Consider the following 26,719-nt stretch of genomic DNA (forward strand, 5'->3'; position numbering starts at 1 on the left):
CGAAAGGTCAGGTTTTAGTTATTTATTTATTTATTTTTAGCCACCCACCAGTCGCCAATCCGCAACACATGCACACGCATACACACGCTTTCTCTAAATAAAATCCCTCCCAACAGTTTGATCTGTGGATAGTGCTCGCTGGGGCCCCCGTGGGCAAAGGCACTCCTTTGTTTACCTATAAATACAGCGTTCTCTTGATCTGACAAGTTAGGCCGCTCTCCTTGAGGGCACCTTCCACAAGGGCATCCATTTTCACATATGAAGCACAAGTGGATAAACACTCACATCAATAGACTCAGACAGAGTCAGATAAATACAGCTTTGAACGCAGAGCAAACACACACTACTCACTCACGCTAAAAGCCTTCCTGGGTTCGGACTCCTCACACACTAAAATGATTGATTTTTATTCAAGATTTAATGGAGTGTTCATTGTTGCAAGGTAGGGCCTTCAACTGTTGAAACTTGCACTTATAAACTTATTACAGAAATAAGAAGCATCCTATAATGTAACCTGTTAAATACTGTGGGTATGGGGGGGGGGGGGGGGGGGGGGCTTAAAAAACTCTTGCAACTTTTATTTTTTATTTATTTGGTATAACCATAAACTTCAGATTATTTCTGAAAGTACAATTGTAAAGAGGGTAGAAAATGATGTATCTATGAAGTAAGGCAACTTTTCAAGACAAGCTTTCAGCTAACAAAAATCTAAAGTTATAAAAAATGTATTTGTATTCGTCCTCCTATAATCTGATACCTCTGAAATAGTATTTTTGACTACAGCAGCTATTTCAGTGCTTCAGTAGTTTGCTGGAAAATATTAATGCAGAAGAAAGACAGCCAACAGGTCCTGGAGAGAGTTGTTGAGAAGCATGGTTGCAGTAAATCCTATACAACCATACCATCCATATTGTCTAATATCTCAAAGACTTTTTGTTCAGAAAACACATTGAGTTTACCACAATTACAAACATAACATGGTCCAAATGAGCTCATATGATGAGCAGGGAGAATCCTCATCAGGAGGCCAGTAATAACACTGGAGGAGCTGCAGAGATCCACAGCTCAGGTTAAAAAAAATCAATAAGGAGTGATGAGAAAGTAAATTTTAAGGAGTTACTTTGCTCATAATGAGGGCAAATACCTTAGTTACTGTGATATTAAGGTAGTTAAAGTAACAGTGGGGTTACTTTTTATCGCCACAAAATTTTAATGGTTTTAATGGCTTCCTGTTATCCTAACTTTACATAATTCATCAAAATTATTTGTTAAAATTATTTGGAAAGATTTGTTCACCAAATCATTCAGTTCATGCAACTACATTTTCTCTTCCTTTAAGCATAAAATAGACTACTTTAAGAACTTTAATTCAAGTTTTTGTTCATTTACAGTTTAAATAGTAAATAAAGCTAGAAAAACTTCTCAGAGGGTGCAGGCCCTCCAGTTAATTCATTTCAGTCAGTCAGCTCAGATTAAAAATGCAAAAATATGACTGTTACCATGATTTTTGGATCCAAAATGGATCAAACTTTATGTTTATTATGTTTACCGAAGTCTGTAAAGATAATAGGCAGTGAGCATTCGTTTTCATGTGACTATTTTCAACCGTACTGTAGCTATAATGTTGGAGCAACAGATGCCATTGTGTGTCACAGAACATGACCAGCATGACCAGCTCGCTTACGTCAAATGAAAAAATCAGCCAATAAAGGTGATTCGTTTCGGGTTGTTCCTGAAATGAATTGGTGATTTGAACAAACAGGTCAAAGATGATTCAGCTGTAGCAAAGAGTATGCACTTATGAAAAATTGCTCTAATCGCTCAAATTTCAGTAATGTTATATGCAGTAATGTTGTCATTATATTGTAAGAGACTTAATGGAATTATGGAAATAAGTAGAATAATTTGAGTATCCATTAATGAAACATCTATTGAAGTTACTGCCAACACTGTCAACAAGTATCTTCACAAATCTTTGTCTAATGAAAGATTGGAAGAAAGAGGAAGTTTCTCTGAGAAAAAAAAACAGTGAGTGAGATTGTTTGCTGGGTGCCACAGGACATGCGTAGGACACAGCAGAAATCTGGACAAAGAAGGTTTGGTCAGAATAGATTCATTCAAATTCTACCTGGAGAAATCATCTATAAAGGTGGTGGATATTTCATCCCTAAAAGAATCTTAGCTCATTTAAATACTTTGTTAGCTAGTGGCTACAACACAGAAAATATGGAAGAGCTCAGTGACTGAGGATAGTTTTGGCTATGATCTTTTCCCAAAATACCTAAACAATAGTATTTTCATTTGATCAGGCACCCCTGCTGTGATTAGGATAGAGGATCTGAAATACACACATAAAAAAACTCTGAAGGCACAATAAACCCACAATAATAAAGAAAACAAATACAAAAAACTCAACACAAAACAGAAGAAGAAAAAAAAAGGCTCACAGACATCTGTTTCTCTACCAATCATGTTCTGACCAGTGAAGTCTCACAAGGGATCACCTGCAGCCATGTCTGGAGAGCCTTACCGGCTCGTCAGTACTGATTTTAACATCCACTTCATCCGCACAACCAAAACAACGTACCCAGCTCACCAGGAAACCTTCATAACACACTGCACATCAACTTCGAACGAGCAGGCAGATATCAAACCCAAACAGACTGCAACACCCAAATATAACATGTATTAAACTGTGATTCAATATGTGACAAGTATCATGATTAAATTGAGGCAATTAAAATGAGATGTCTCCATAAATGTAAAAAGAGCAACAAATCTCTAATTGTCCTCCGTTTATGAGACTGAGGCACAGCACATTTATAGTTTTTTCATTTTAATGCAACATTATCAGTGTGTTTGCAGGGTCACTGAAATGAAAAATCCAGGATTATGACTAGTTTTTTCTTTTACACAGTCTAAACTCTTACAGTGGGGATAAAGTATTTTTCAGAAAGTTTTTCCTACTGTAATGGATTTAATCAAACTTAATTTTCTCACTGTTTGCTTGACAATGAATTTGAATTTCTTTATCTGTATGTGAAACAGTCAACTAAATGTGATTTATGTCAACAGTGATGATGTTTATCAAAGTTGTGACATGAGGTGACAATAGCTTACCCTCCTCTTGCTAAACTCACCAGCAAAATTTGTGCATGTAGAATTCTAAGCTGGTGCACGTATGAGCACATGCTGACTGCTGATGGTGTCATGATCTGGCCTGTTTGCTCTCCCTTAATTAGTCATTCCTTTCACCTGTCGTTTTTCCCCTCCCTGCCTCAATTATTATTTATTCCTCTCACCTGTTTCCTCTATTTTATATTCAGTTCAGCCTGAGCATTCAGTGCCAGACCATTGCTTGTCTTTTTGTTAGTCTGTCTGTTCAGTTTTATTTGATGGTTCATGTCCTGGATCCTAGCAGCCAGTGGAAAGAGGGTTTTAGTGTTTGTCTCGTCTCCTGATCGTCCACTGTTCCTCCCCCGCAGAGTCCTCTGGGTTTTTGGCTCAATATGTGTGGAGGTTCAGTTTTTATCAAAGTAAGCCTGGCTCCAGGGAGGAGACCAGTTTAAAGTCCTGCTTCAAGTTCTGGTTCTACGTCCTGTCTCGGCCACCCTCTTTCACTGAGCCTGCCTGTCTGCACCTGATCCTGTCTGCTCCTGTGCATGACCACCTGGTCATGCTTCTGGTCCCAGTTAGACTCTGAACCCTCCTGGAAGCCTGTGGATGCCTGGAAGTCTAGATCCTGCCACCTGTTTCTGTTCCTGCCTGATCTGGATCCTGCCTGTTCTGTCTCTTCCTGTCTGTTCTGGATCCCTCACCAGGATCGGCTTCCAGCATGACCTCTGGGACTGCAGCACTGGGGACATTTGTGGTCTGGACTGTTAAACCAGGTAAGTGACCAACACAGATAATCTTCTATCAGTTGATCGTGGTCACTTACCTGTGTTTCTCCCCTAGAGTGTCTGAGATTGCGCGGTGCCCCGTCCCCCCAGTCTGCAGTGTCCGCAAGCCACAGCTCCACTTTTGTTTTGTTCGTTTATTTAATAAACTTTTGAACTTTCCTACTGACTCTCTCCTTGAATACTGGGTCCATCTGTCCTCGGTTCATGACAGATGGTCCACAAGAAAGTTGAAAAATCATTCAGTATTTGTTTCTGTAGAACAGCACTAAAATCAGTGAGTTTCATTAATTGATTATAATTAAAGAGAAAGTGGCACATTCTGTGGCCTGCAACCACTTTCAATATGAAGGAAAACATTATTTTAGGTGTGTCTGACTCTCCACACCTGAAATTATATGATATCAGTCAATTTCAGTATAATTTTCTGACTCTTCATCCTTTCTGCCTTGTATCCCACAGACTGCTTTGCAAATGTGCAAATCCTTTTGTAATTAATCAAATTTCTTGAAGACAAGTGACCTGAGATCACGGTTCTAAATTGTTATTGTTACTTTTGGGTCCCTTGTGTTGGGTTTTACAGCGGAATCGTCATGAGCCTTTTGTTGCTGTCACTTGTTGCTCCTAATGTTTGGAGCCTTCAAGGAACATCAGGAGTAAAGCCACAGAGTAATTGGCAGTGTTTATTGGGTACCACAAACACAAATACTATTATCAAGGTCCAGCAGGCTCAAAGCATGTCTGGTGAACAAAAAGTGAAACATTCAAAGCAGCTGATTCAGTTACAAATAGGTCTCTGTTTTCTTATGCATTTAGTCATATTGTGTAATTGCCTGACTTTATAGGTGTAAAAATGTCACAGTTGTCCGGTGTTGGAACCAACAGGTATGTGAGGACACTCACACACGAGGTGATCTTGCATCATGCTTGCATCATCAAGAGGAAATCCTAAATACAGAATTAACATTATCTTTGGAGCCTCTTTAAACATGAGGATACATTAATAATATCTTTACCTCAAGCAATAAGAACAGTTGTCTGAATTTATTGTCCAGATCTTGGTTAAAATCTGTCATTTTCCATTATGGCACAGCTCTAAGGTCATTTCCAGAGGTACCTTTCTTTAAAGAAATAGCAACATACAGACGAATCGGCTCAATCTTGTATATTTTTATTGTTTGGTAGCTACAATCAAATAAAACTATAGTAACATACATGAAATGTTTGAATAAAAACTTAACATACTTGTTTCTTTCCCTAATATTTCCTTTGGTGATTCTTGCCATTGCAGCATTTACCAAAGAGTTGCTGACTCATTCTGTTTTGTTCATTCATATGTTCGGGTTGATGGGTTTCCTTTTGACGTAAATGGATTCAAGGGTTTGCCCAACACCTCACTCAGTCCACTCCCATTAACTGAGACTGTCTGCTGCTGCCTACACAGAGCATTAATACCCAAGTGACAGTTCCACACAGTGACATGATTGTACCATTTCTTTGCAAACAAAACCGTCTGGCTGTGATTCACCTTGTCATGAGTGAAATATTAATGTGCAATGAGAAAGTTTTGCTAAAAGTTTAGCCTTCTTTCAATGCAAAAGGAGCAAGGACACTAACTCAATGAGTCTGAAAGAGGTTTCTAAACCCTAAACTTTTCTACCACAAAATTAAGTGTCAGCGACTTTCATTTATTTCATATTGTGTCAAATGTGTGTCATAGGTGATGAATTCAATAAAGAAATATCTAAGGCTACATCCTTACTGCAGATCTTATTACTCGATTCAGATTTTTTTTGTGAGTTTTTTCAAAATAATTTTAAAGTTCTGCTTATGTGAACTTTTTTCACCTCCAAACTGACCCATGTGTACAAAAGAATAGTGACAATGCCTCCATGTCCAGCACATTTTGATCCAGGAAATTGAGAAGAAGAATCTGTTACAGTTTTACATGTCCAAATACAGTCCTTTTGGTGTTAGTGGATATGTGGGGGTAAAACTACCAATAAAATGAAAATGGAACTCTGTATTCTGGAATTTTGCTAGAGCTTTTGCTCCCAGCGCAGAGTTGAAATCCTGTTTGGATTCTGTGACAGAGCCAGGACTGGAGGGGTAAGGATGTCAACAGCTTCACAGAGACCGAGTTCCTGAAGAACTTTAGGATTTTGAAGGTAACTTTTATTTAAATATGTATTTTCCTCTCTTCTCAACTCCTAAGGCAGCAAAATACATTGTGTTGCATTGCAACGAGTACAGATTACCACACAGTCAGCATTGCAAATTTCTCTGTTTGCAGGATATACAAACCTCTGTATATACAACCAAAAGGGTCTAACCTTCCAATCTGGTCTAAATAGAGGTTTCCCTACATATAGAAGTGAGTCTAAAATCTCACTCTCCCTCCTTTTTGAGGTGTTTTTGAGGCTGCTGACTATTTCACAAACTGCTATCACTTCTAGCCACTGCTGTAGCAAAGTTGTGACAAATGTAAATGGAAAGTTGTGTGAAAGTCACCACAATTTTATTTTTGTTTTTCCCACATTAGTCAAATTTAAAAAGATCAGTCTTAGGACCACATATTCAAAAGGTTAAAATTGGATGTGAAAAGAAAATCATATTGGGATTCAAGAACAGAGCCATAAACAATAAAACATTTTTGAGATGGCAAAGCTACCTTGAACAGCAAACATGAGCTCTTTGGGGTCAACCACTGGAGTCCGTTTTTCTTGATTTTTCTTCCCCGCCTTACGCTGACCCCTCCTCTTTTTGCTTTCCCCCCAAAGATTGGAGCCTCCATGCATACTTGGGATGTTGAGAACTGCAATGCCTTCTAAGGATATGCTACTGAGGTCCAGAGTAACACCATCACACTGTTAAAAATGAAAGGAAAAACAGAGGAACCATGTAATCAAGTTGACAGTGTAATTTGTAGACTACCCTCTAAATGTATAAAATAAAACATATATTTTTTCACTTGATTGAAGTAATGTGTGAAGCCAGTCAAACATGTATGATTTAATATTCCACAGGATGATACATGATTAATCATCATGTGATGCAGGCAATTAACAGGAGGGAACACATCCCACAAGTTTTGTCCTCTTTCTACGCTGTCAAATTAATATCTGATTAAGAACAATGTAGTCTTGACTTGTTGATCCCTAATTATTAAGGACACATTCTTCATCTAACTAGAACCTCCTGAATGTCTCTAATGGTGGGTTTTCATCAAACGTGAAATCTGCGAAAAATTGCCCATCTTCTTGTGTATGGCTTCCCTGACATTTCAATATAAAGACCCCACATTAGTAAAGGTAACTTGCACAGCAGACAAACTTGCATGGATGATGAAAAGCTCCACAACATCATGCATCCTGCTGGTCATTGATTTAATCTGGGCAAGAATCAGGATGACCATGTCCCCCTCTGGAGCTAAGGAGCCACAATTCTAGATCGGAGAAGGAGTTAAAGGCAAATTTAAATTTGCCTAGTTTGTATGGGGGATGGTGATCTAGACATGCTGAATTTGCCAAAAAGTCACCATTCGCCTCTCTAGAGTTGTGACCTCTGCCTCTCAGTACTCTAGAGCCACTGTCTACTTAGGTATAATGTAGACGGTATACTGGGGGTCTTAGTCTACAATAAAACTTTAAATGGAAATGATTTAAGCTATTTGGCTTTTTGATCTGCCTGAACTAAATAGGGCGTAAAGTATTCCTTAAGCTAGGGAAAATATAAACTTATGGGAATTTCTAAACAGGTGCAGGTGCCCCTTTAGAACTGGTCCTGGCCCTTGTTGTGGCCCCTGAAGACATTATATCAAAACAATCTTGTGTTTTGTTCTGAACTATAGCTTGGACAAATTTTGTCTTTTTGTTTTTTCTCTTTTTTTAATGATTTCAGGTGCTTCAATATCACAATTTTCAGCAGCTAATGAGCGTCTTCAAAGTTACGATTGTTTTTTTTGGCTACATTCACACTGCAGCCTGAAGTGACCCAAATCCGATTTTTTGGCCCATATGGGACCTGGATCGGATCTTTTCATGGCTGTCTGAACAACACAGATCCGATTTTTTCCAATCCGACCCAGGCCACTTGGCTATGTGGTCCTGAATCCAATACGAATCTGATCTTTACAAATGCGACCTGTGTCTGAACGGCCAGTCGCATTCATCCGACCTGAACGCCAATACCCGCCAGTGGTCACTCTTCTTGCTATGCAGCAGCGGCAACCATAGCAGATGATGATGCGAAGAGCAGTATACATGTTTAACCATATTGAAAAGATTTAGTTTTTATGGTTGGAAAAGACCGCTAGACCATCCATGTTTACTTCCGTAAGCACAGAGCACACTGGCCTGTGACGTGTTTGCGTCCTCTACTGCTCATGTGGGACACTTGCTTTGTATGAGTGCAGTTCACACAGGAGATCACATACAAGTCGCACAATTTGGAAGTATGAACGGCAATGCAAAAAAAAAAAATCGGATTTGAGCATCAAGGCCTGCAATGTGATCGTAGCCTTAGTCATGATCCTGGCACTGGTTTTTGGCTTGATTGCTCATTCCATTCACCTGTGTAACTCTGCCCGGTTTCTCTTTACTGCTTATGTGTTCCACCTGTATCCAGCTCCTATATATACTGTTTGTTTTCCAGCTACCAGTGCCAGATTATTCAAGCTGCTTGGTGAGAGTAACTGACCAAGCAGCGTTCTGATTATTGTTCTGATAATCTGATTGTGACCTGTTTCTGCCCTGTGGATCCCGAGTTTTTGCTTTGTCCCTGTCTGCTCTGTTAATCTGCTCTGTTCTGGACTGATTTCTGGATTCCACTGGACTGTTCTTCTGACCTCAGCTTGGATTCCCCTTCTGTACCTCATCGGCTGTCTGATCTTCTGGTCTGTGAATTTGGTTCTGCTACAACTTCAGCTCTGGATATTCCCTTCAGGACACTGTTGCTCCTCGGCGTCGGCTGCCATCAGCTCCACTCATCACCCTGAGCTCTGGGGGTGGCGCCCACTGCAAGCTGAGGACAATCTCCCCCTTGGACTCATCTCCTTCCTCTGGGATCAGACTGAACTCTTAACCAGGTCAGTGACTAATTTCTCTTAGTTGTTATCAGCCCGTTATTCTTAGTCACTGACCTGAGTTTCTGTGGTCCAAGGTTTCAAGCTCCCCACATTTTTGGCATTTCATGTGTTAAACAATCAACCAATAACCTGTTTTTTTTTTATTGTATTCTTTTGCTCTTTGTCCCAGTAAGAAAACACTGTATCCCCCCCCATAGATATTCTCACAAATCTGTCAAGTTTGTTGGACTAAGCTTAGGATTGAAAGTCTTTGCAACTGATCTCCGTTAAGTCAAAAACACTGTATTATGCAGAGTAAAGCTTAACACATTTGATTATCTCTTGACATTTTAATTGCAGCCCAGTAGAGAGAGAGAGAGAGAGATAGAGAGAGAGAGAGTGAGAGAGAGAGAGAGAGAGAGAGAGAGAGAGAGAGAGAGAGAGAGAGAGAGAGAGAGAGAGAGAGAGAGAGAGAGAGAGAGAGAGAGAGAGAGAGAGAGAGAGCACTAATTGATGAAGAACTCTACACTGTGTGGATAGCTCTGTGAGAGTGGAAGATGAATTGTATAGACACCAGCTTCATTATCACTCAATATTACGCACAGCAGGGTCACATTGGGCTAATTACCTGAGTGTTGAACTCGGGATCTATGAAAATCAGGCAGGGAGTTACAGAGATAGCCCTCACACATCAACACTTTCTGAAGTTAAATCTAGCATATTTAAAGAACAGAGGAGGACCAGAACATTCCTTAGCTGAGCAATCATGTTTACCTTAAGGCAGTTTAATATTTTTAATGTAGTGAAAATCTTATATTCTATTTCTTATTTGAGAGTTCATAACAGATCAAATAAAACTAGACACTTTTATTAGGTTCTTTTCTTTTCTTTTGTTCCTTTCTAGTATTGCTCTCTGCAAGCAGAGTGTGGTTTACCTCAACCTCCAAGAAGTCATGGAGCTTCTTACATGTGGCCGAAAACGTCTCCGAAGTGCCGAACTCAAAGTACCACAGCTTATTCTTTGTTCTGAAAAAAAAAAAGGAAAGGGAACTGTAAAGGGAGCAAAAATAAAAGGACAAAGGAAACATGGGATTTTTTTCTTCAAATCAAAATCTAAAGCTGACCTACTATTAAAAGGAATACATAACAGAGCATCAGTTTTATTCCAAATTTAAGAGAAAACTGGTGCTATATACTAAAGCATAGTTATTCTAAATTAATCATTCTAAATTAATAATGTGTTTCATTAGTTACAAATTGAGTCATGATAATTTAAATGTTGTCAAAGAGGCCTTTTCAGGGGACACACAGGGAAGCCACTGGTGACGCAGTTCCAACAATGAGGCATAGGGAGGAGCAGAAGAGTTTAATCTACCTGCCCCTGCAATTGACTGAGGAGCAGGGTGCTCCACCCTCAGCTTCCTGCTGCACACTCTCCAAACTGCTAATGCTGATGATCAATGACCTTACAGGGGTGAGTCACCATCTGTCTCCATGCTGCCATACTAAATTATTCTTCCTTATGAAAACACCAAACCAATTTGTTTTAGAAATATAACAATTTAATTCTATTAATGCTTGATTCCAGATCGATGAGACCTAAAGCTACAGTCACACCTTTTTATATCATGACATTTATGGTGAAATACTAAAAATGTATGTTATATGGGCTTAAACATTAAGAAAAAAATTTATAAAATGGATCATATCTATGTATCCCTTACAATGCTCTCTCGGTGGAGAGCAAAGTATCCAATCCACAGTGTTCAGCTGCATTGGGTTGTTCTGTGTTATTTTTTAACAAAAGTGTTGCAAGTACAGCATACCCAGTGTGTGAGAGTAGATATCTCTGGCATGCTAATTTATTTAATAAAAAATTGTAAATGGTCTATCTATCTATCTATCTATCTATCTATCTATCTATCTATCTATCTATCTATCTATCTATCTATCTATCTATCTATCTATCTATCTATCTATCTATCTATCTATCTATCTATCTATCTATCTATCTATCTATCTATCTATATATATATAGATATATATATATATATATATATATATATATATGTATATATAATTATCTCTCCTCCTACCACTACCAACACCTAAATGTAGTGGAGGGGTTTCAGTGCCCTGATGATCCAAGAGACTATGTTGTCTGGAGCTTAAATGTTAGGGTCTCCTAAGGGTTCATTCTCTGCTTGAAAGAGCAGGTGAAAAAGCCTTTAAGAAGTTTTCAAATGCAAGGCACATGATGACGTCTGATACAGCAAAACCTGCACCTGACCCGGGAGTCAGGCCTGGGGTTAGTGTTTGTTTGTTTGTTCCTGGTCTTGACAAATGCAGAGGCTTTCTGTCCCTCTTCCACAACCTCCCTTATTTATCCTGCTTCTCTGCCTGCTTCTGGAGCCCCTCTTTACAAATCCTCTGAAAATTGGAAATTATGGAGCTGGACAGCTTGTCTCTCAACTGTACTGGTCAAATTTTCTCAATGAGGAGACTGGCCAAAGGAGAACCCTCTTGTCCAAACGGGACAGATGATGCTGGGCGATGCTGGGCAAGTTATGGTTTCCTGGGGGAAGGGGAATATAATGTGCCTGTCTTTACTGTTGGTCTAGGATCTTAAAGAGATATCCATTATTGGATTATTGATAGCAAGATTTCTGTTCATTTCACTTATTGGATACCCACTCTATCTGAAAAATTCGTAAGCTATTGACAGCCGTTCAGGCCATGTAAAGGTTGTCCAGCCTGTGTGATGGAATATGCCAAACTTTCAGCGCTCAGACTGAGACAGTATTGGATCAGAATCCCAAACTGGAGGCAATCCTCACTGATGTGACAGGCAAGTTATGGTTCTGGGTCCAGCAGATGGACTAAAAAAGAACAATGTGAAAGCTATATATTTTATGAGAGAGAATGACCCAAAAACACAGATAACTGGAAGTTCACCATTGGCACAAAGTAAGTCAACGATGTCTGCCAGAACAAAAACAGTAGTGTCTATCTGAATGTGGTTCCCATAACCCGGCCTTGAAAGCTGCCTATATTCTCATGGATTTTAGGTAAATAGATCCCCCCCCTGCATTTGTGATCTGGTATCCAGAAGCAGCCAAGTACAACCTGAAAAACACTACATCTCATCAGTAGTATTGCTGGTGAGGGCTTTGGGTCTGGCTCATAGACTTTTGCTTATTTATAGACACAAACAAACAACAACTCCTGTGGTTGCAGATACAAGTACCCTAAAAGTTACCAATGTCAAAAGGTTCCATATGCTCTATGCAGAGCTTTTATTTTTTGATTGTCAAGGGCATGGTGTGAGCATTTCACAAGTTACTATTGTTCACCCTAAAGTGGTGCCTTCCTTAGCTTCCGTCTCTGGCACCTGTTTCCCCATGTAAGTTGTTGTACTGTTTCTTGGATGTGTTTTGCTGGGGCTACTTTAACACTGTTATGACAGTGTTAGGTTTTACTGCAAGCACCTGTCTCTTCTGCAAGTCTGTTTTTTGACTCCACCTTTCTAACTTTCACCATTTTAATGCAAATCAGCCAGGATATTGTCAGCCACAGTACAAATACTAATTGGAGAAATGTTGAAACAAGCATTGACAAGGGCCTACCAATAACTACAATTTTGTTTTCCAACTGGTTTTCATTGTTTATCATTATATGATTTCTCCCGAACACTGAACCAGCTCTAAATCCCCTGAAGGGTACTGAAAGGATCATGAGAGTTTGTCCAACTGGTCCACATGTGTTTTGTGGACCCAGAGAAGTTATTCGGCTTTGTCCCTCGTGGTCCCCTGTGAGGGCCCTCCTGGAATATTCGATTGGTGGCCATAACTAGGGGCCATCCTAGTTTTTTTACAAGAGCAGTAGGAGTTTGGTCCAAATTGCCAGCCTTATGTCTGACCTGTTCCCAGTGAATGCTAGGCTGCCCTCTTTCCCCAATCCTGGTCATATCCTTAATGGGCTGGATACCTAGATGCAGTCAAGGCCCAGAGTGGGTCTGGATTTTGCAGATCATATGGCTCTGCTGACTCCCTCCTACCAAGACCTATAGCAGGTACAAGTGCAATTTCTAGCTGGGTGCAAAGCAGCGTGGATGAGAAACAGCTCCTCTTGGCTAAGGCCATGGTTTTTGACAGGAGAAAATATGGCTTTGTCGTTCAGGTTGGAGGAGAATTCCTGCCTCAAGAGGAGGAGGTCAGGTATCTTGGGGTCCTGTCCATGAGTCAGAGGAGATTGGAGTGGGAGCTCGATTGATCAACATGGCTGCTGTAATCTGGACTTCAGCAGTCTATTGTGATGGCAAGAGAGGTAAGTGAAAAGCCAAGCTCTCGATTTACTAGTCGGTCCAAATTTCTACCCTTACATATTATTGAGAAATATGGATCATGACGAAAATAATGAAATCCCGGATACAAATATCTGAAATATGCTTTATCCAGAGGGTGGCTGGGTACTCCCTAAGAAACAGGGTTAGAAGCTCACAATGAGCCATTGGGGAGAGGCTTATAGTAGTGCTTCTTCTCTTCCACATCGAGAGAGTTAGCTGGGGTGGCTTAGACTTTTGGAAGCCCCCTGGATGCCTCCCATAGGTGAGAGAAGGCCTAGGGGACAACCTAGGATGTTCTTGGGGGACTATGTTTCTCTATGCCTCAGAGCACCTGGACTTCCCTAAGTAGAGCTGGAGGAGGTGTCTAGGGAGAGGAAAGTGTGGTGGGTTTCAATGGAGACAATGAGTACAAGATTTGACTTTTGTATTTGACAGGATTTAGGATCGTTTGGCTGGGTTTGATATTAATGTCATCTGTTACAAATCTTAGAATGTCTTGAAAGCCAGGTGTAAACTTTGTTCTACTCTAGCTGCAGAATAACCTGAAGTTGTGTGTGTGTGTGTTTTTTGAACAAACTTTAATATACCTGATTATTTTCTTGTGTGATTTGTTCAAGTATCTATTTCTTCATAATTAAACACAACACATGTACGTATATACTGTAGACAGAAAAAACACTATTATCTTTGACACTACTTTCTATATTAGTTCATTACATTTTCCCATCCTTATGTTCTGATTTGAATTACTCCATTGAACAAGTTTACTCTCTCCGTGCTGACTTTTACTTTTCATTGATGGAAAGCTATCTAACATTCTATGTCTTTTACAGAATGATGCACTTTATCTCCAAGCAAATTGGCATGATGAAATCTACAACAGTGCAAAAACACTGAACTGAACAGTAAAAAATGGCTCTCTCTTAGTTGGATTTAAAGCACTACAGGCAAAACGTATTAGTATATGCAGAGCAACAATCATTGAACTATTGATTTCCTCATTAGTACTTTTGTCAGGACCATTTAGCCACTTTATAAATGAGCTTTCATTAGGGTACTTGCAAGGAAGCCCCACTCAGGGTTGATTTATTACGTGCAACATGGTCAATATAAGAGGGGGCAGGGGGGGTTGGGGGCAAACTGAAGGAGTAAAAGCCAGAGAGTGACAATGGATGTCAACTCCTCATTAGAATATTCTTCAAAAGAAAGGCAGCAAAAGAAAGGAACCCAGGCCAGAGCAGGTTTGCAAATAAACAAATGAAGTTGGCTACTCTGAAAAGCATATTCAAAGCATGTGGTTTACAGCAAGGAGAAAGGCGGATACATTACGAGGAGTGTTTGGCGTCCTTGGAATCCTTCCTCATGCTTTCAGGGACGGATCATATGATTATAGTTTATTTAATAGTTTTTAATTGCTGGTCCAGTTCAGAAAGAGAGGGAATCATTTTACCCCTATCCAATATTCATTTGTTTATGTATTTTCTTCAGGGATAAAATCCTAAGAATATCTAGAAAGATAAGGACATACCAAAACATGGAACATAAAAATACATAAAACAGCATATTGAAATATAATAGCATTTAAAGTGATAAAATTAGATGAGGTAGAACTAGAATGCTTGTCTAAATAAAGATCTTTTAAGAAACACTTTAAACACATCTGAGTCCAGACAATGCATCTAAAGAGGAAGTTTCCATAGCTGGAAGCAGCAGCTGTAAAAGATCGATATCCTTGGTTTGTGGAACCATTAACATGTTCTAGCCGACGATCTCAGACTCAGAGTTGAAGTGTATGGCTTGATTAGGTAACCATTGTTGGACAGAGCCTGACCATGAAGGGCCCAAAAAGTGGGCACCAAGATTTTAACTTGAACATGATACACAACTACACAGCCAGTGGAGAGATTTTAAGACAGGTGTGATATGGGCGCCCTGGTTGGCTCTTGTCAAGAAACTAGCAGCTGAGTTTTGGACAGACCTCAGATGAGCCAGCTCCTTCTTGTTCAAGTTAGAAAAGAGGCTATTATAATATTACATTTGAGAGGAAAGAAATGCATTGATTATCATTTCCTTTTACTCATTTTCCCATGGATCTGAGCTTGGCTACATTATCCAGATGAAATAAGCACTTCATCTCCAGTTGCCTAGAATGGTCCTCTAGTAACATGGCCTGATCAAAAATCACCCTAAGGTTCCTCAGTCTAGATTTCACTGTGTGACTTAAGTCACCTATAGAGGATGTGCACAACATGGCCGCTGTCTATTTATGGCGCTATGCTGAACAGCATAAAATCCTTTGCATGTGCTGTAATAATACAGTAAGATATCTACTACAAAGAGGTAATACAAAATGAATGGAAATTCCGCCACCACAACAATGTCTAAATATGATCTACATTTAGATGGGAAACTAAAACAGCGCCACATAGCAAGTTCTCATGTTGGAGTGCAGGATCCTAGTAATTTGCCTACTAGCTTGTTTTCACCGATTCAAGTTTGTCAATGAAAAAAATCTCCACAACAAATTTGAGCATAACAACTAACCCTTCAAGAAGTGTTGGCTGCAAATTCTGCTAATTGTAGTTGGTTTCCAGCTCTGTTTCTGCAGGACAGCCACCAATATCGCTTGCCTTTCTGGATTTTTAGGAAAGGTATAAAATAAGATGCCATTGATTGGTCTAGTTGTGCATATCAGATGCCTGGAACAGGAATATAAATGGAGGTCATCTGCATATAAATGGTCAAAAGAGAGTGTGGAATTTTTGTATTATGTAGCTGCGAGGAAGGACATATAACATGAACAGAAAGTGTTGCAGGACAAAGCCTTCAGGCACGCGACAGTCAACGTTGCTGTGCTCAGATGTAGTGTGATCTACAAGCAGGCTAAAGCCCTATCAGCCAGATCGGAAGTAAACCATTTAAGTACAGGGTCTGACTCACTCATTCACACATGTCCCGTAACCTGCTTACAAGTATTGGGTGGTTAACCTTGTCAAAGGCCTGTCAAAGTAAAATTTGTGATTAGAAAATAAAATTTGATCTAGATTTCTGACCTGATGCACTGAGTCCTATTTTCCTTATATTACAGTGTTGTTAATCAGTCCTAAGTAAACAAATCAAATTAAAAATCATATAGTTAAGTAGTGTAAAACAGCCATAAAATGTAAAATTATGCTTTAATGTTCAAGCTTTTCAAATGGGAAACATGTGGGACGTGAAATAACCTTGTAATAATAAAAACTATTTGCAGTGTTACAAAAAGATGATTTGGATAAGAAAAAAAAACTAAAGTAACACTTTTAAGTCTCTGAAGCGGCTCTGCATTTGGGTTAAGGGTTGGTATATATTTTAGCCAAAAGCAGTCAACCAAAATCCAGAGTAAGAAGAAAAGGACTAAGAGAGAGCAACTTAACAACCTATTGATTCTCATCAATTAACCTAACAAGGACACCATGGCAACAAATCACTACATGTGCATGTTCATTAGGTAATTAGGAGCATCTCATTGGCTGGATCAGATTGTCGTTAGTTTTTTGCCGACTGATGCCAAACACTGGACTCATCTGATTTAAGCGACTGACTGTGAGGGGAGTCTTTTTCTCAAGTTGCCAGTTTTTCTTTGTAGGATAAATTAATAGGGAGCCCATTTGAGTGAGATGATACTTTTAAGGTAGATTAGGAGGGCCATACATTATAGTAAGTGTAATAAAGGTGAACATAAAGTGCCTGTTTACTTAAACTGTTGGCATGATAGACATTTCAGAGGTCTATTTGTTATATTGCTTTCTGGGAAGTACTGAGAGAAGAAATCAGAAGCCAAATGTCTGCTTTCAATCCTCTTTGTTGGGACTGTAGCTACAGAGTATCAATGCAAAGCATCCTGCAGTAATAACTTTAGCGGTGTGCATGTGACATCTACCTGAGTTAGCTCCAAACACAACAGTGACTCAGGTTTCCAGGGAATCTACGGTGTTATTTATTTGCACAAACAAATTGTAAAACAAAACTGAAAAAGAGAGGGATCAATTCAAACTCTGCGGCTCAGAGAAAAAACAACAAGAAAGCTCTTAAAACACATCAAGCTTGAAGGGAAACAACAGTGTAAAGAAACAGGAGAAATGTTTAAGGAAAAGAAGAAAGGAGACTGTGTTACACACTGTTGTTTTTCAGGCTCAGGGTTCTTGGTCATCATATTAAACGATGTCAGAGATGATAAGCTCCAGAGTAGCATCGCTGTCCTCTGGCCACAGCACCTTCAGATGCACTTTCAACTGGCCTCTCCAACTGAGCAGTACATATCCATTGATTTATTTCCCCCTCTGACACTTAATCTTATCCACAATGATCTACGACCTTATTTTCACACTAATTTCTTCTTGATCAGAGGTGATAAATATCGCATTCACATAACCAACTCTTTGTGCATTGCATCAATGCACTGTTTTGTTTAACATGACACCGCCTAGAGCTCTCTGACTCGAATGGCAGTTTGAGAAATGACTGGAGCTGTGTTGCCTTGCCTTAAGAGATTCAGCAAGCATCTTGAAAAATGTTGTACTCATGGATGCACTGCAATGATTACGGCATGCTTTTTTCTTAAACAAACAACACATAAATTGTTAAAAAGGCTTAAGGGATTTTTTTTGTATAACGATTTGGTCAAGGCACATCTGTCTTTGACAATAAGCATTTAAGTCAACCTCTCTCTAAGTTACAAACAACTACTACAGTTTCCCAAGAGGTGGCAAAATGCAACTTAGCTGGAACTAAGCTGCAAAAGCATTTGAGAGCTTAGACACTGGCAAAATATTATCAACTGTATTTATGTGTAATAGACGAGGGTGGCGATAACAACTATTAATTGCAATTTAACTTCCAATCTTGTGGTAGATGATATGCAGCACAAAAAAATGTCCTGCTAAGATCATAGGAACGTAGGAAGATAGACTGACCATCTATTTGAAGGTAAAGCTGTTTTCACTCAGATCTCTCTTTACCACAACAGATTGCTTCAGCTTCTACATAATAGCAGCAGCTCCACCAATCTGCGATTGATTTCCTCCTCCAGTCTCCCTTCAGAATAGACTTCTTAAACTTTAGATATTGGTACATTGGTATTTTAGATTTTGATAATGGATATTTTGAATGACTGTCAGATGCTTTGGTCACTGCCTGATTTTCCATGCCTTAAATCTGCAGAGTCTTAAATACACCAGCTCTCGGTTTGGCTCATTTATACAGTATGTGTGTGCTCCAACTGAGCTGAGGACAGGGCCACAGGTGAGATCATTCTAAATTAAACACAAGTGGTCATTAATTATAAATGACATTTTGGTCAAACAAACGATTTCATCCTCAAATGAGGTCTGAGGGTGGCTTCTACTGAGGTCCGCCATGCAAACATGTGTGTGTGTTTGTGGGTGTGTGTGTAATATAAGGCACCATCACCTGTGGCCCTGTTCTCAGCTCAGCACGAAACACACACACACACACACACACACATTTGCATGGGTGTGTTGTGTCTGTTAGTGAATCTGGCGGTCCAACCTGCACAACGCGGGGCTTTGATGAACATACTCATTATGCTAAAGAGAGCTTCATGCCTGGGCTTCCCTGTGCCTTCAGGAAAGGTTAACTCAGGATGGTTACACAGCACAGCAAGAGCCTGTGGGCAAACGGGGGCAGAGAGGCTCCAGTAGAGAGCACTGACAGTGTTAGATGTCTCAGGACCGAAAATAGATGTGGGTATGCAGAGCAAATATCATGGGAACATCAAGGCACCGGGATAGATGCGACAGAATAAACCAACCTTTCATGTAAAGCCATTCACATCTCAGCTGAAAAATCCCAACTTAAATGCATTCCCCTCATAGATTTAATGGTGATTTGTGTGAAAGGTGCAACAAAGAAGAATTTTTGTTTTCAAACAAAATAAGTGATGAAAATGATCCCACAGGGTATTAATGAATATTTTGAAAGAAACTGTATTTATTAAATAGGTATCAACACAGATGCCCTTTTTGTTCTGTCATTTGGAGCTCATCTACAGGTGGGCTAAGTTATGCAACAAAAACAAATTATACTGTTCATTAGTAAGAACCTTATTCTTAAAGACGATAAAGGTAGTTGTGATGGTTTTATAACCACGCTAATACCAACAACTTCACAGAAAAATATTTCATTACAAGTAAAAAATGCTGAACTAAAATCACACTACCAGCCTGTGTAGCTTATCAAGTTAGGAAGTATATCTTTGATTGAAGGGAATGATATTTTCAAAAGTTGTGAATGAATGTCTAAATATTCCAGCTTTTAATATTAGATGTAGAAAAAACACACAACGGATGGATACATATCCATTAGGTTAAGAAAGACAAAAGGGAGTTTTGTATGAGAAAAAAAAACAAGTACACCTTCATGAATCACAAGCCTTAAAGGGGTAATTTGACATTATATCACTTTATAATTTATAGCCGGTAGCTCATTTGTTTTTCTGAATAGGCATCTAACGTGACAATGTATCATGATCTGCCCTGATAGCTGATCTAATTGCTTACTCGACTCACCTGCCGTGTCCTCCCCACTCACTTATTATCATTAATTTTATCCACCTACTCCTTCTGCTTTATATATGGTTCAGCCAGCTATCTGGGCCAGATCATTATGTATGTTTGATGTATTTTTGTTTCTTTAGCTTTAGTTATTCCAAGGTATTGTTCCCGTCCCCAGAAGCTTGTGTGTTGAGAGAGTTCTAATGTTTGTGTCGTCTCTCCCAGTGGTGTCCTGGCTCTTTTCCGCTGATTTTTCTCTGTTCCTGTGTTGGTTCGGCGTGCGGGGGAAGCTAGTCTCATAATCCTGGCTCCTAGGTGGAGTACAGTTTAAAGTTCCGCAGTTCTCCTGGTACCATGTGTTGTCTCTGTTCCTCTCAACCACTGAGCCCACCTGAGCTTGCAACTGGACTCATAGAACTCTGAACCTGCCTGAATGCTCTGTGGATTCCTGGAACTCTGGATCAGTCTTTTCCTGTTCGGATCGGAACCCTTGGTTAGGCTACAGACTCCTGGATCTCAGAAGTGTCATGTTCTGATCTGTTTTCCCTGATCTGGTTCGGACTCCTGCCTGCTCACTGGGGCTGCTGTATCAGGGACACTTGAGGCGGCTCTCGCTGCATCTTCTTGGCACTTCATTGGCTTGATCTTGCCTCACCCAAGGGGATGGACTGAACTGTCAAACCAGGTAAGTGACTCAAAAGGATAATCTTCCGTCAGATGATTGTGGTAACTTACCTGTGTTTCTCCCTCCAGATCATCAGTGACCAGTGGTCCCCTTGCCTCCCCCTGCAGCTGCTGCAGATCCACAAATCCATAGCAGCTCTGCGTTCTGTTCTGTTTCATTAAATGTTTTGAAGCTTCCCACTATCTTTCTCACATGAATACTGGGTCCTTCTGCGCTGTTTCATGACACTATGCCTCTTTAAAAAACTGAGCATTAGACAGGATATGCAGGACTTCATTAGTCTCTTACATGTCCCACCCTTGTTTCCAAAACTGGTTTATTTCATTGATGTTTACAAACTTTCAGTACACCAGAGCTCTCATAAGTAAATGGCCTTTATTTTTTTAAGTCAGGAAAAGTGAGCAAAGCGCTTCACACCCATTTACACACTCACACACTGATAGCCCTGGTAGCCACGTCTGCAATACAAAGGGGAAGATGACTAACACAGGCGCCAGCAGGCCCTCTCACCACCATCAGAAGGCAATGAGGTTGAAGTAGCTTGCCCAAGGACACAGAAAGCCAGAGCTGGAGTTTGAACCGATGACACTTTGTTACCAGGACAATTTCCTGCATTGTTATATTTTTAGCCCCTCCATTATAGATCTTCTGTTGTGTTTAATATTATCAGTCTACTGATGACCCAGTTTGGGAAGAGCTGTCAAAGATATTGCTTATCGTGTGACCAAAAAATACAATGCAAGATAGCAAAGTCTGCAGGTCGTGCTGCTACTAAACGTCCAATCTTCACCTTTCGATTCCACACTTGGCAGTGGATCTAATATTTGCTGTAATATGATCTTACTGTTATCCTCTGAATGTGAAGCTGTTTCTTATGGTCTTAATGTCTCGACTTTCACGTAAACTGTATAAAGAAATTTTTTTTCGAGTCTCAAGGGTCATCCAGAAGCAGATTTGTAAACCTAAGTCATGACAACATGGTTTTATGGGAAAACTCATAGCTTTTCTTTCTTTTGTTTTCCTTCTATATTCATTAACATTTACACTGCTAACACAGCTATTTCATGGTTTCCTCAGGTGAATTATGTTAATTTAAAAATAAATTATTTATTTAGCAAAGTTAGCTTTGCCAGATAAGTAGGCATGCCAAAGTTGAGATTTTAAGGAAACTTTTAATACCAAAAATTTTAATTGCTTTTAAACATGTCAGAGTTTGATTGCTGGAGCTTATTATGAACCATATCCAGGACCCTGAAACAGACCCTGGAACACTGTCCTGGCACAGTTCTAACTGCCAGTCCAGACAAGGTTTATCTGGACTGTAAAGAGGTGTACCTGCTTAATGAGTTCCTTTCCTTCCTAATGTGCAAAAGAGGGGATGTGATGTAAAAGTAGTAAACCAGAGTAAGCAGAAGAAAAACAAAAATTAGAGCATGATCTTAAAGCTAAATGGTTTGAAAAAGTGTTGTGGGGCCAAACCGAGGGGTGAAAAGAGGCAAACACAAAACTATATTCAAATGCCACAGAAATAGAAATCCCAAGATTAGTGTTTTTTGTTTTTCTTCTCAATCAGCAACACTGGAACAATGTTGTCCCCGAAACAGTTCAAGGCAACTGAATGAAATTGTTTGGCCAATGTACTGAATGACGGACCTTTTTCACATTAACCATTCCCTGGACCAATTCTTGGGCTGAACCAGAGGTGTGAATGCACCCTCGGTTATTACTAATGTCTTTATGACTTGACATGATGTTGTCACTCTTAGATGCCTTTGACAAGCAAACTGGTAAAGCCCCTGCTTTACTTGAGATTATCACAGTTACATTTCACTTTGTCCAATGAATGTCAAACTAAGTCCAGAAAGGGCAGTGTGGCTGCAGGTTTTCTTTACAAACCAAACAATAGCACACCAGACTCCCTTCATCTCATCAAGTCATCATGTTCAGATTGGACTCACTTAACGACATGACTGGAGGTTGATGTGCTATTGCTTGGCTGGAAAGAAAACCTGCAGCCACATGGCCCTTTCTGGAACCAGTTTGACATCCCTGATCTAGATATTCTAAGATATTTTAGACTCATGAGTTAGGTTTAAATTATTAGCATTATATGATGGTCAACGTGGGGTATTAGGAGGAACATATCCTGCAATCAGTTGGGCTTCCTTTGACAGAAAGCCTTTAAGCAATCTGACTGTAGGAATTGATTGAATTGTCTTTGTAAAGTGCCTTGAAACTGAACTGAATACATTGAAACAGACAAGAAATAGAAAAACCACCAGTCTAGGAGTTTAATATGAAATCATATTATATTCAATAATGTAAGGAGTTTCATATTTCAAAATGACTAGTCAAAAATATTTTTTCTAAAAAAAAATCTTTCTTTAAAGAAAAAATTAAATCAATGTATTTATCTTTATGTAACAATGAATCTTAAAAGTTTTTCAACTTTCAAACATATGCAAGTTAACTCCTTTTATCCACATTAAATGGACTTTGACATGGTTCTTTTTAAGCGAATTCCCATCTTTCATAGACATGCCATGAATAACATTATTGAAGTAGAGTTTAATCTTCTGTAACAACTCTTTCTACTTTAATTCTTTTTTTTATTTTTTATTTTTTTTTTTATTTTACTATTTCCCTTTGGGTCAGAGATTAGCATGTAATTACATGAAAGATGATAGAAAGAGTGGGGTGGATGGGTGGGAACGTTGTATTTGAGCAATCTGCTCAAAGAGTGGGGGCGTGGAGGGCAGGAGGGGATGCAACCATTGTCACGGTCCAACTGATTGTCTACTTTTAATCCTCGACCTCATTATCACCTCCAGGTCCGGCAGTGACAGTAAATGAATCTATCTGCTGAGTGTCAAATCTTCACAACATCGCCCTGGTAATCACCCCGAGGTGCAAATACAGAAGATAGATAGAATACAAGAAATTAAGTGAGGTGGAGAGAGAAAAAATACGAAATATATATATATATCCCTTTAGTTTCATCAACAAAAATCCACCTTTATATCATGAAAGAGTTTTTCTCTCAAATTATGCTGCCTAATCTGTCATCGAAAGTTATTAGAAATTCAGCTTCTTAAGTACTGTACTGCCAAAGTTAGATTTAGCTGTGACATAAAACTTTCAGGAACTCAAATTTTGAAATTTTTGTTTTCACATTTCTGATACCTTGTTTCATGGACATGTCAGCAGAAAGACAAACATTTAAAATAATCTTAGAAGATAATATAAAGTAAGAAATGTTTTTGTAAAACGTATATTTTTATAGTACTACTGTTTCCTTGGCTGGCTGAAGATCTATAGAACCAGATATATTTAAGGCAGTGGTCTCCAATTCAAGGCCACAATTTTTACTGTACTGCAACTTTTAGTTGCAGTACATCCCCGCTCCAACACAGATGATTTAAATGAATGGATTATCCCATCAGCATACCATCAGGTTTGGTAAAGGCCTTGTCGTGAGATACTTATTTGATTTAAGATTCAGGTTTGTTGGAGCAGGCATGTGCCGAAGTTTGCAGGGTAGGCGATCTAAGTTCCTGCAAAGCTCCCCTTATGTGTCCGGGATTAGTGTATTCTCATTATCAGTTCGTATGAAATCGTGTGAAAAGTTATGCAGCGTAATTTCGTACGTTTTGGACGTTTTTTTTGTCGTATGTGGATGCGCATCTGACGAACCATTCACGAATATAGAATCTAAATTACAATTAGCCCTAACCCTAACCCTAAGATATAAAACAGCAAGCAACGTAGTTAGAGACATGAATAAGTGATGATTGCACTGTTTTTCCCAGTTTTAAGTCCGTCCGCGGATCTGCTTTTCTTTTTCTGTCTGCCAGCGCATGCGTACTGATGTGGTTTTTTGAGGAAAAACGTCCAAAACGTACGAAATAGTGTGCATAACTTTTCGTACGATTTCATACAAACTGATAATGAGAATATGTTGCCGGGATGCAACATATGCCGGGATGCCGGGAAGCTGGAGTGTGATGGTTATTTTCTATCTATTTTTAATTGTGAAAGACTAAAAGCTAAGTGTCCATTTATTTAGGAAATTACATATTTCTTTAATTGTGATGATATTAAAATTGTTTTAATTAATTTATGGTAATTAATTGTACATCCCTAAGTTATCCAATTTTAATGTATTACTAAATTTGAGTAAACATGTCAGCTGGCTGCTTATTTTCCAGCTATATATCTGGTCCAAAAAAGGAATGTTGAACAATATCTTAAAGTCTAACAAAAGGTCTGGATGATAGATTTATTAGCACCATTAGACATCTTAGTACCAATAGAGCATTGCCTGATCACAGAGATTGTGCAAAGAAGATTTCTCACTTTATGCTCTAACTTTATCAAATGCTAGAGCAGACTAGATGTTGTCTTAACTCAAAAATAAGGTCTGGGACCGCCAACATGTATAGAACACACATTTTCATGTTAACCACCTATTTCTGAACATGGATAATTTTCCCCCATTTAATAACTATATTTGAATAACAGATACATTTTTTATTGACTATTGTGCACCTGCAGATATGTTCAAAGGTATTTTACATATTTTCACCAAATAGGACTTTTATTTGAAATGGTGTTTTGTCTCTAAATTATGAGTTTTCATCACTGTAAATGTTTGATATGAAGTCTTTGAGATCACAGGAAAAGTTTCCCGTGATAAAAACTAGGGGTCCAGAGCGACGTCTCGTTTTACCACCTGCATGAGTTAATTTCTAACTAGCTCACCTGCCAACATCATCCTTAAATAGTCAGAGCTTTCTGAAACAGAGCTTCCAGCTGTGGCAAAATGACTCTTTGATAAGTTTGATTAAACTTGCAATGGACATGAAGCCCTTTGGACAAATCTAACAAAATCTATGCTACCTTGAAAAACTATAATCATGCATTATTGAATTGGCAAGGATAGTGTGTAATAGAGAGATCCTAAACTCATTCCCCCAGCGTTAATTATTAATTGAATTCAAATAACAGACAGAATAATTTTCTTAAAATATCTCAATCATTTTTCACATTGACCTAAGAGGGTGTAAAATAAATGGGATGCAGAGCACCTGTATTGTACTTTGAGACCGAATTATGTATTTACCAACATCTGTACCCCTTTAATGGATGCAACACATTCAATAAAAAATTTAGATTTTACAATTTTTCTGCATGCAATCTCTTATCAAACAGACAACCATTTGTAATTTTTAACTGATGCTCCAATGTTTATTTCAAATGTCATTCTCTCATGTTTAAACCGTTTTTCAGGCTTATCATCATGTCCTCGCTGGTGAGGGAAAGCCGGCTATATGAATGCCATACTAAGACCAGAGTAAAATATGATAATGAGTACAAATGGGATTATTAGGAGCCTGTGTGTCATCAGTCTGACTGATCCACAACGTCAAACTAGCCAAGCAAATTCAATTAGGCCTGCAATTACTCCCTGGCGTAAGTGGAGACGTATTGGATGATGTTAAATATTGATGGAAACACAGACGCCAGATTTGTTCATCTCCAAAGGTGAACACATCTCCCTGGGATAATCACAAATGCTAAATACGTCGCCTGTCCATTCAGAGCAGATATGAAATATGTTGTCATGTTCACGTCCTGCTAATGAACTCCAGGTATATTTAGAAAGTAACTAGTTGCTGATTTAATTTGAAGAACCGTTTTATTTTTAGTTTGTTTTAAATGAAAACTTTCAGTATGAAATTGTCAATCTGGCCTATTTATTTTTTTGAAAAGCTTCATTTTATGAACTAACATTGATTCCAGAAATAAACTCCAGTGAAGAAAATGATTTCTTGAATTGTTGTTTACTGGTTGTGAATGTAGATAAATAAATGCAGGGTTTGAATTACTTTATAATTCATGTATCAGTAGGAAAAGTGGACAAATAAACCCATGATTTATTTCCTACACAAGAAATGTATGTTTCATGTCATTATTGTAAAACTTGCGAAAATAATTTCAGTTTAAATCTGCATTTCAGACTAACAAAATACAATAAGATGGTTTTGAGGCACTCCTCTATAAAACATAATTTATCAGGGATAACAGAAGTTATGTTACAAAATGGGTTGTTTTGTCAAGAAGAATTAACTGTAATACAATCTTAAACCTGAGAAATCTGTAAAATTTTAACTA

General features: G+C 38.8%; 1 protein-coding gene across 3 annotated transcripts in view; it reads right to left on the reverse strand.

Moving 5' to 3' along the window:
• The window catches only part of dgkb (diacylglycerol kinase, beta), a 100,666-nt gene that overhangs the window by 11,149 nt on the left and 62,798 nt on the right, over positions 1–26,719 (reverse strand). For all 3 annotated transcript variants that reach the window (XM_038279586.1, XM_038279587.1, XM_038279585.1), the window contains 2 exons: positions 9,900–9,990; positions 6,571–6,766 (listed from right to left, as the gene is read on the reverse strand). In XM_038279586.1, the coding sequence (XP_038135514.1) occupies positions 6,571–6,766; positions 9,900–9,990 (287 nt within the window). The remainder of the gene's footprint in view (positions 1–6,570; positions 6,767–9,899; positions 9,991–26,719) is intronic.

This window comes from Cyprinodon tularosa, unplaced genomic scaffold (assembly GCF_016077235.1).
Source record: "Cyprinodon tularosa strain WSP-4 unplaced genomic scaffold, ASM1607723v1 ctg151, whole genome shotgun sequence".
NCBI classification, from domain to species: domain Eukaryota; kingdom Metazoa; phylum Chordata; class Actinopteri; order Cyprinodontiformes; family Cyprinodontidae; genus Cyprinodon; species Cyprinodon tularosa.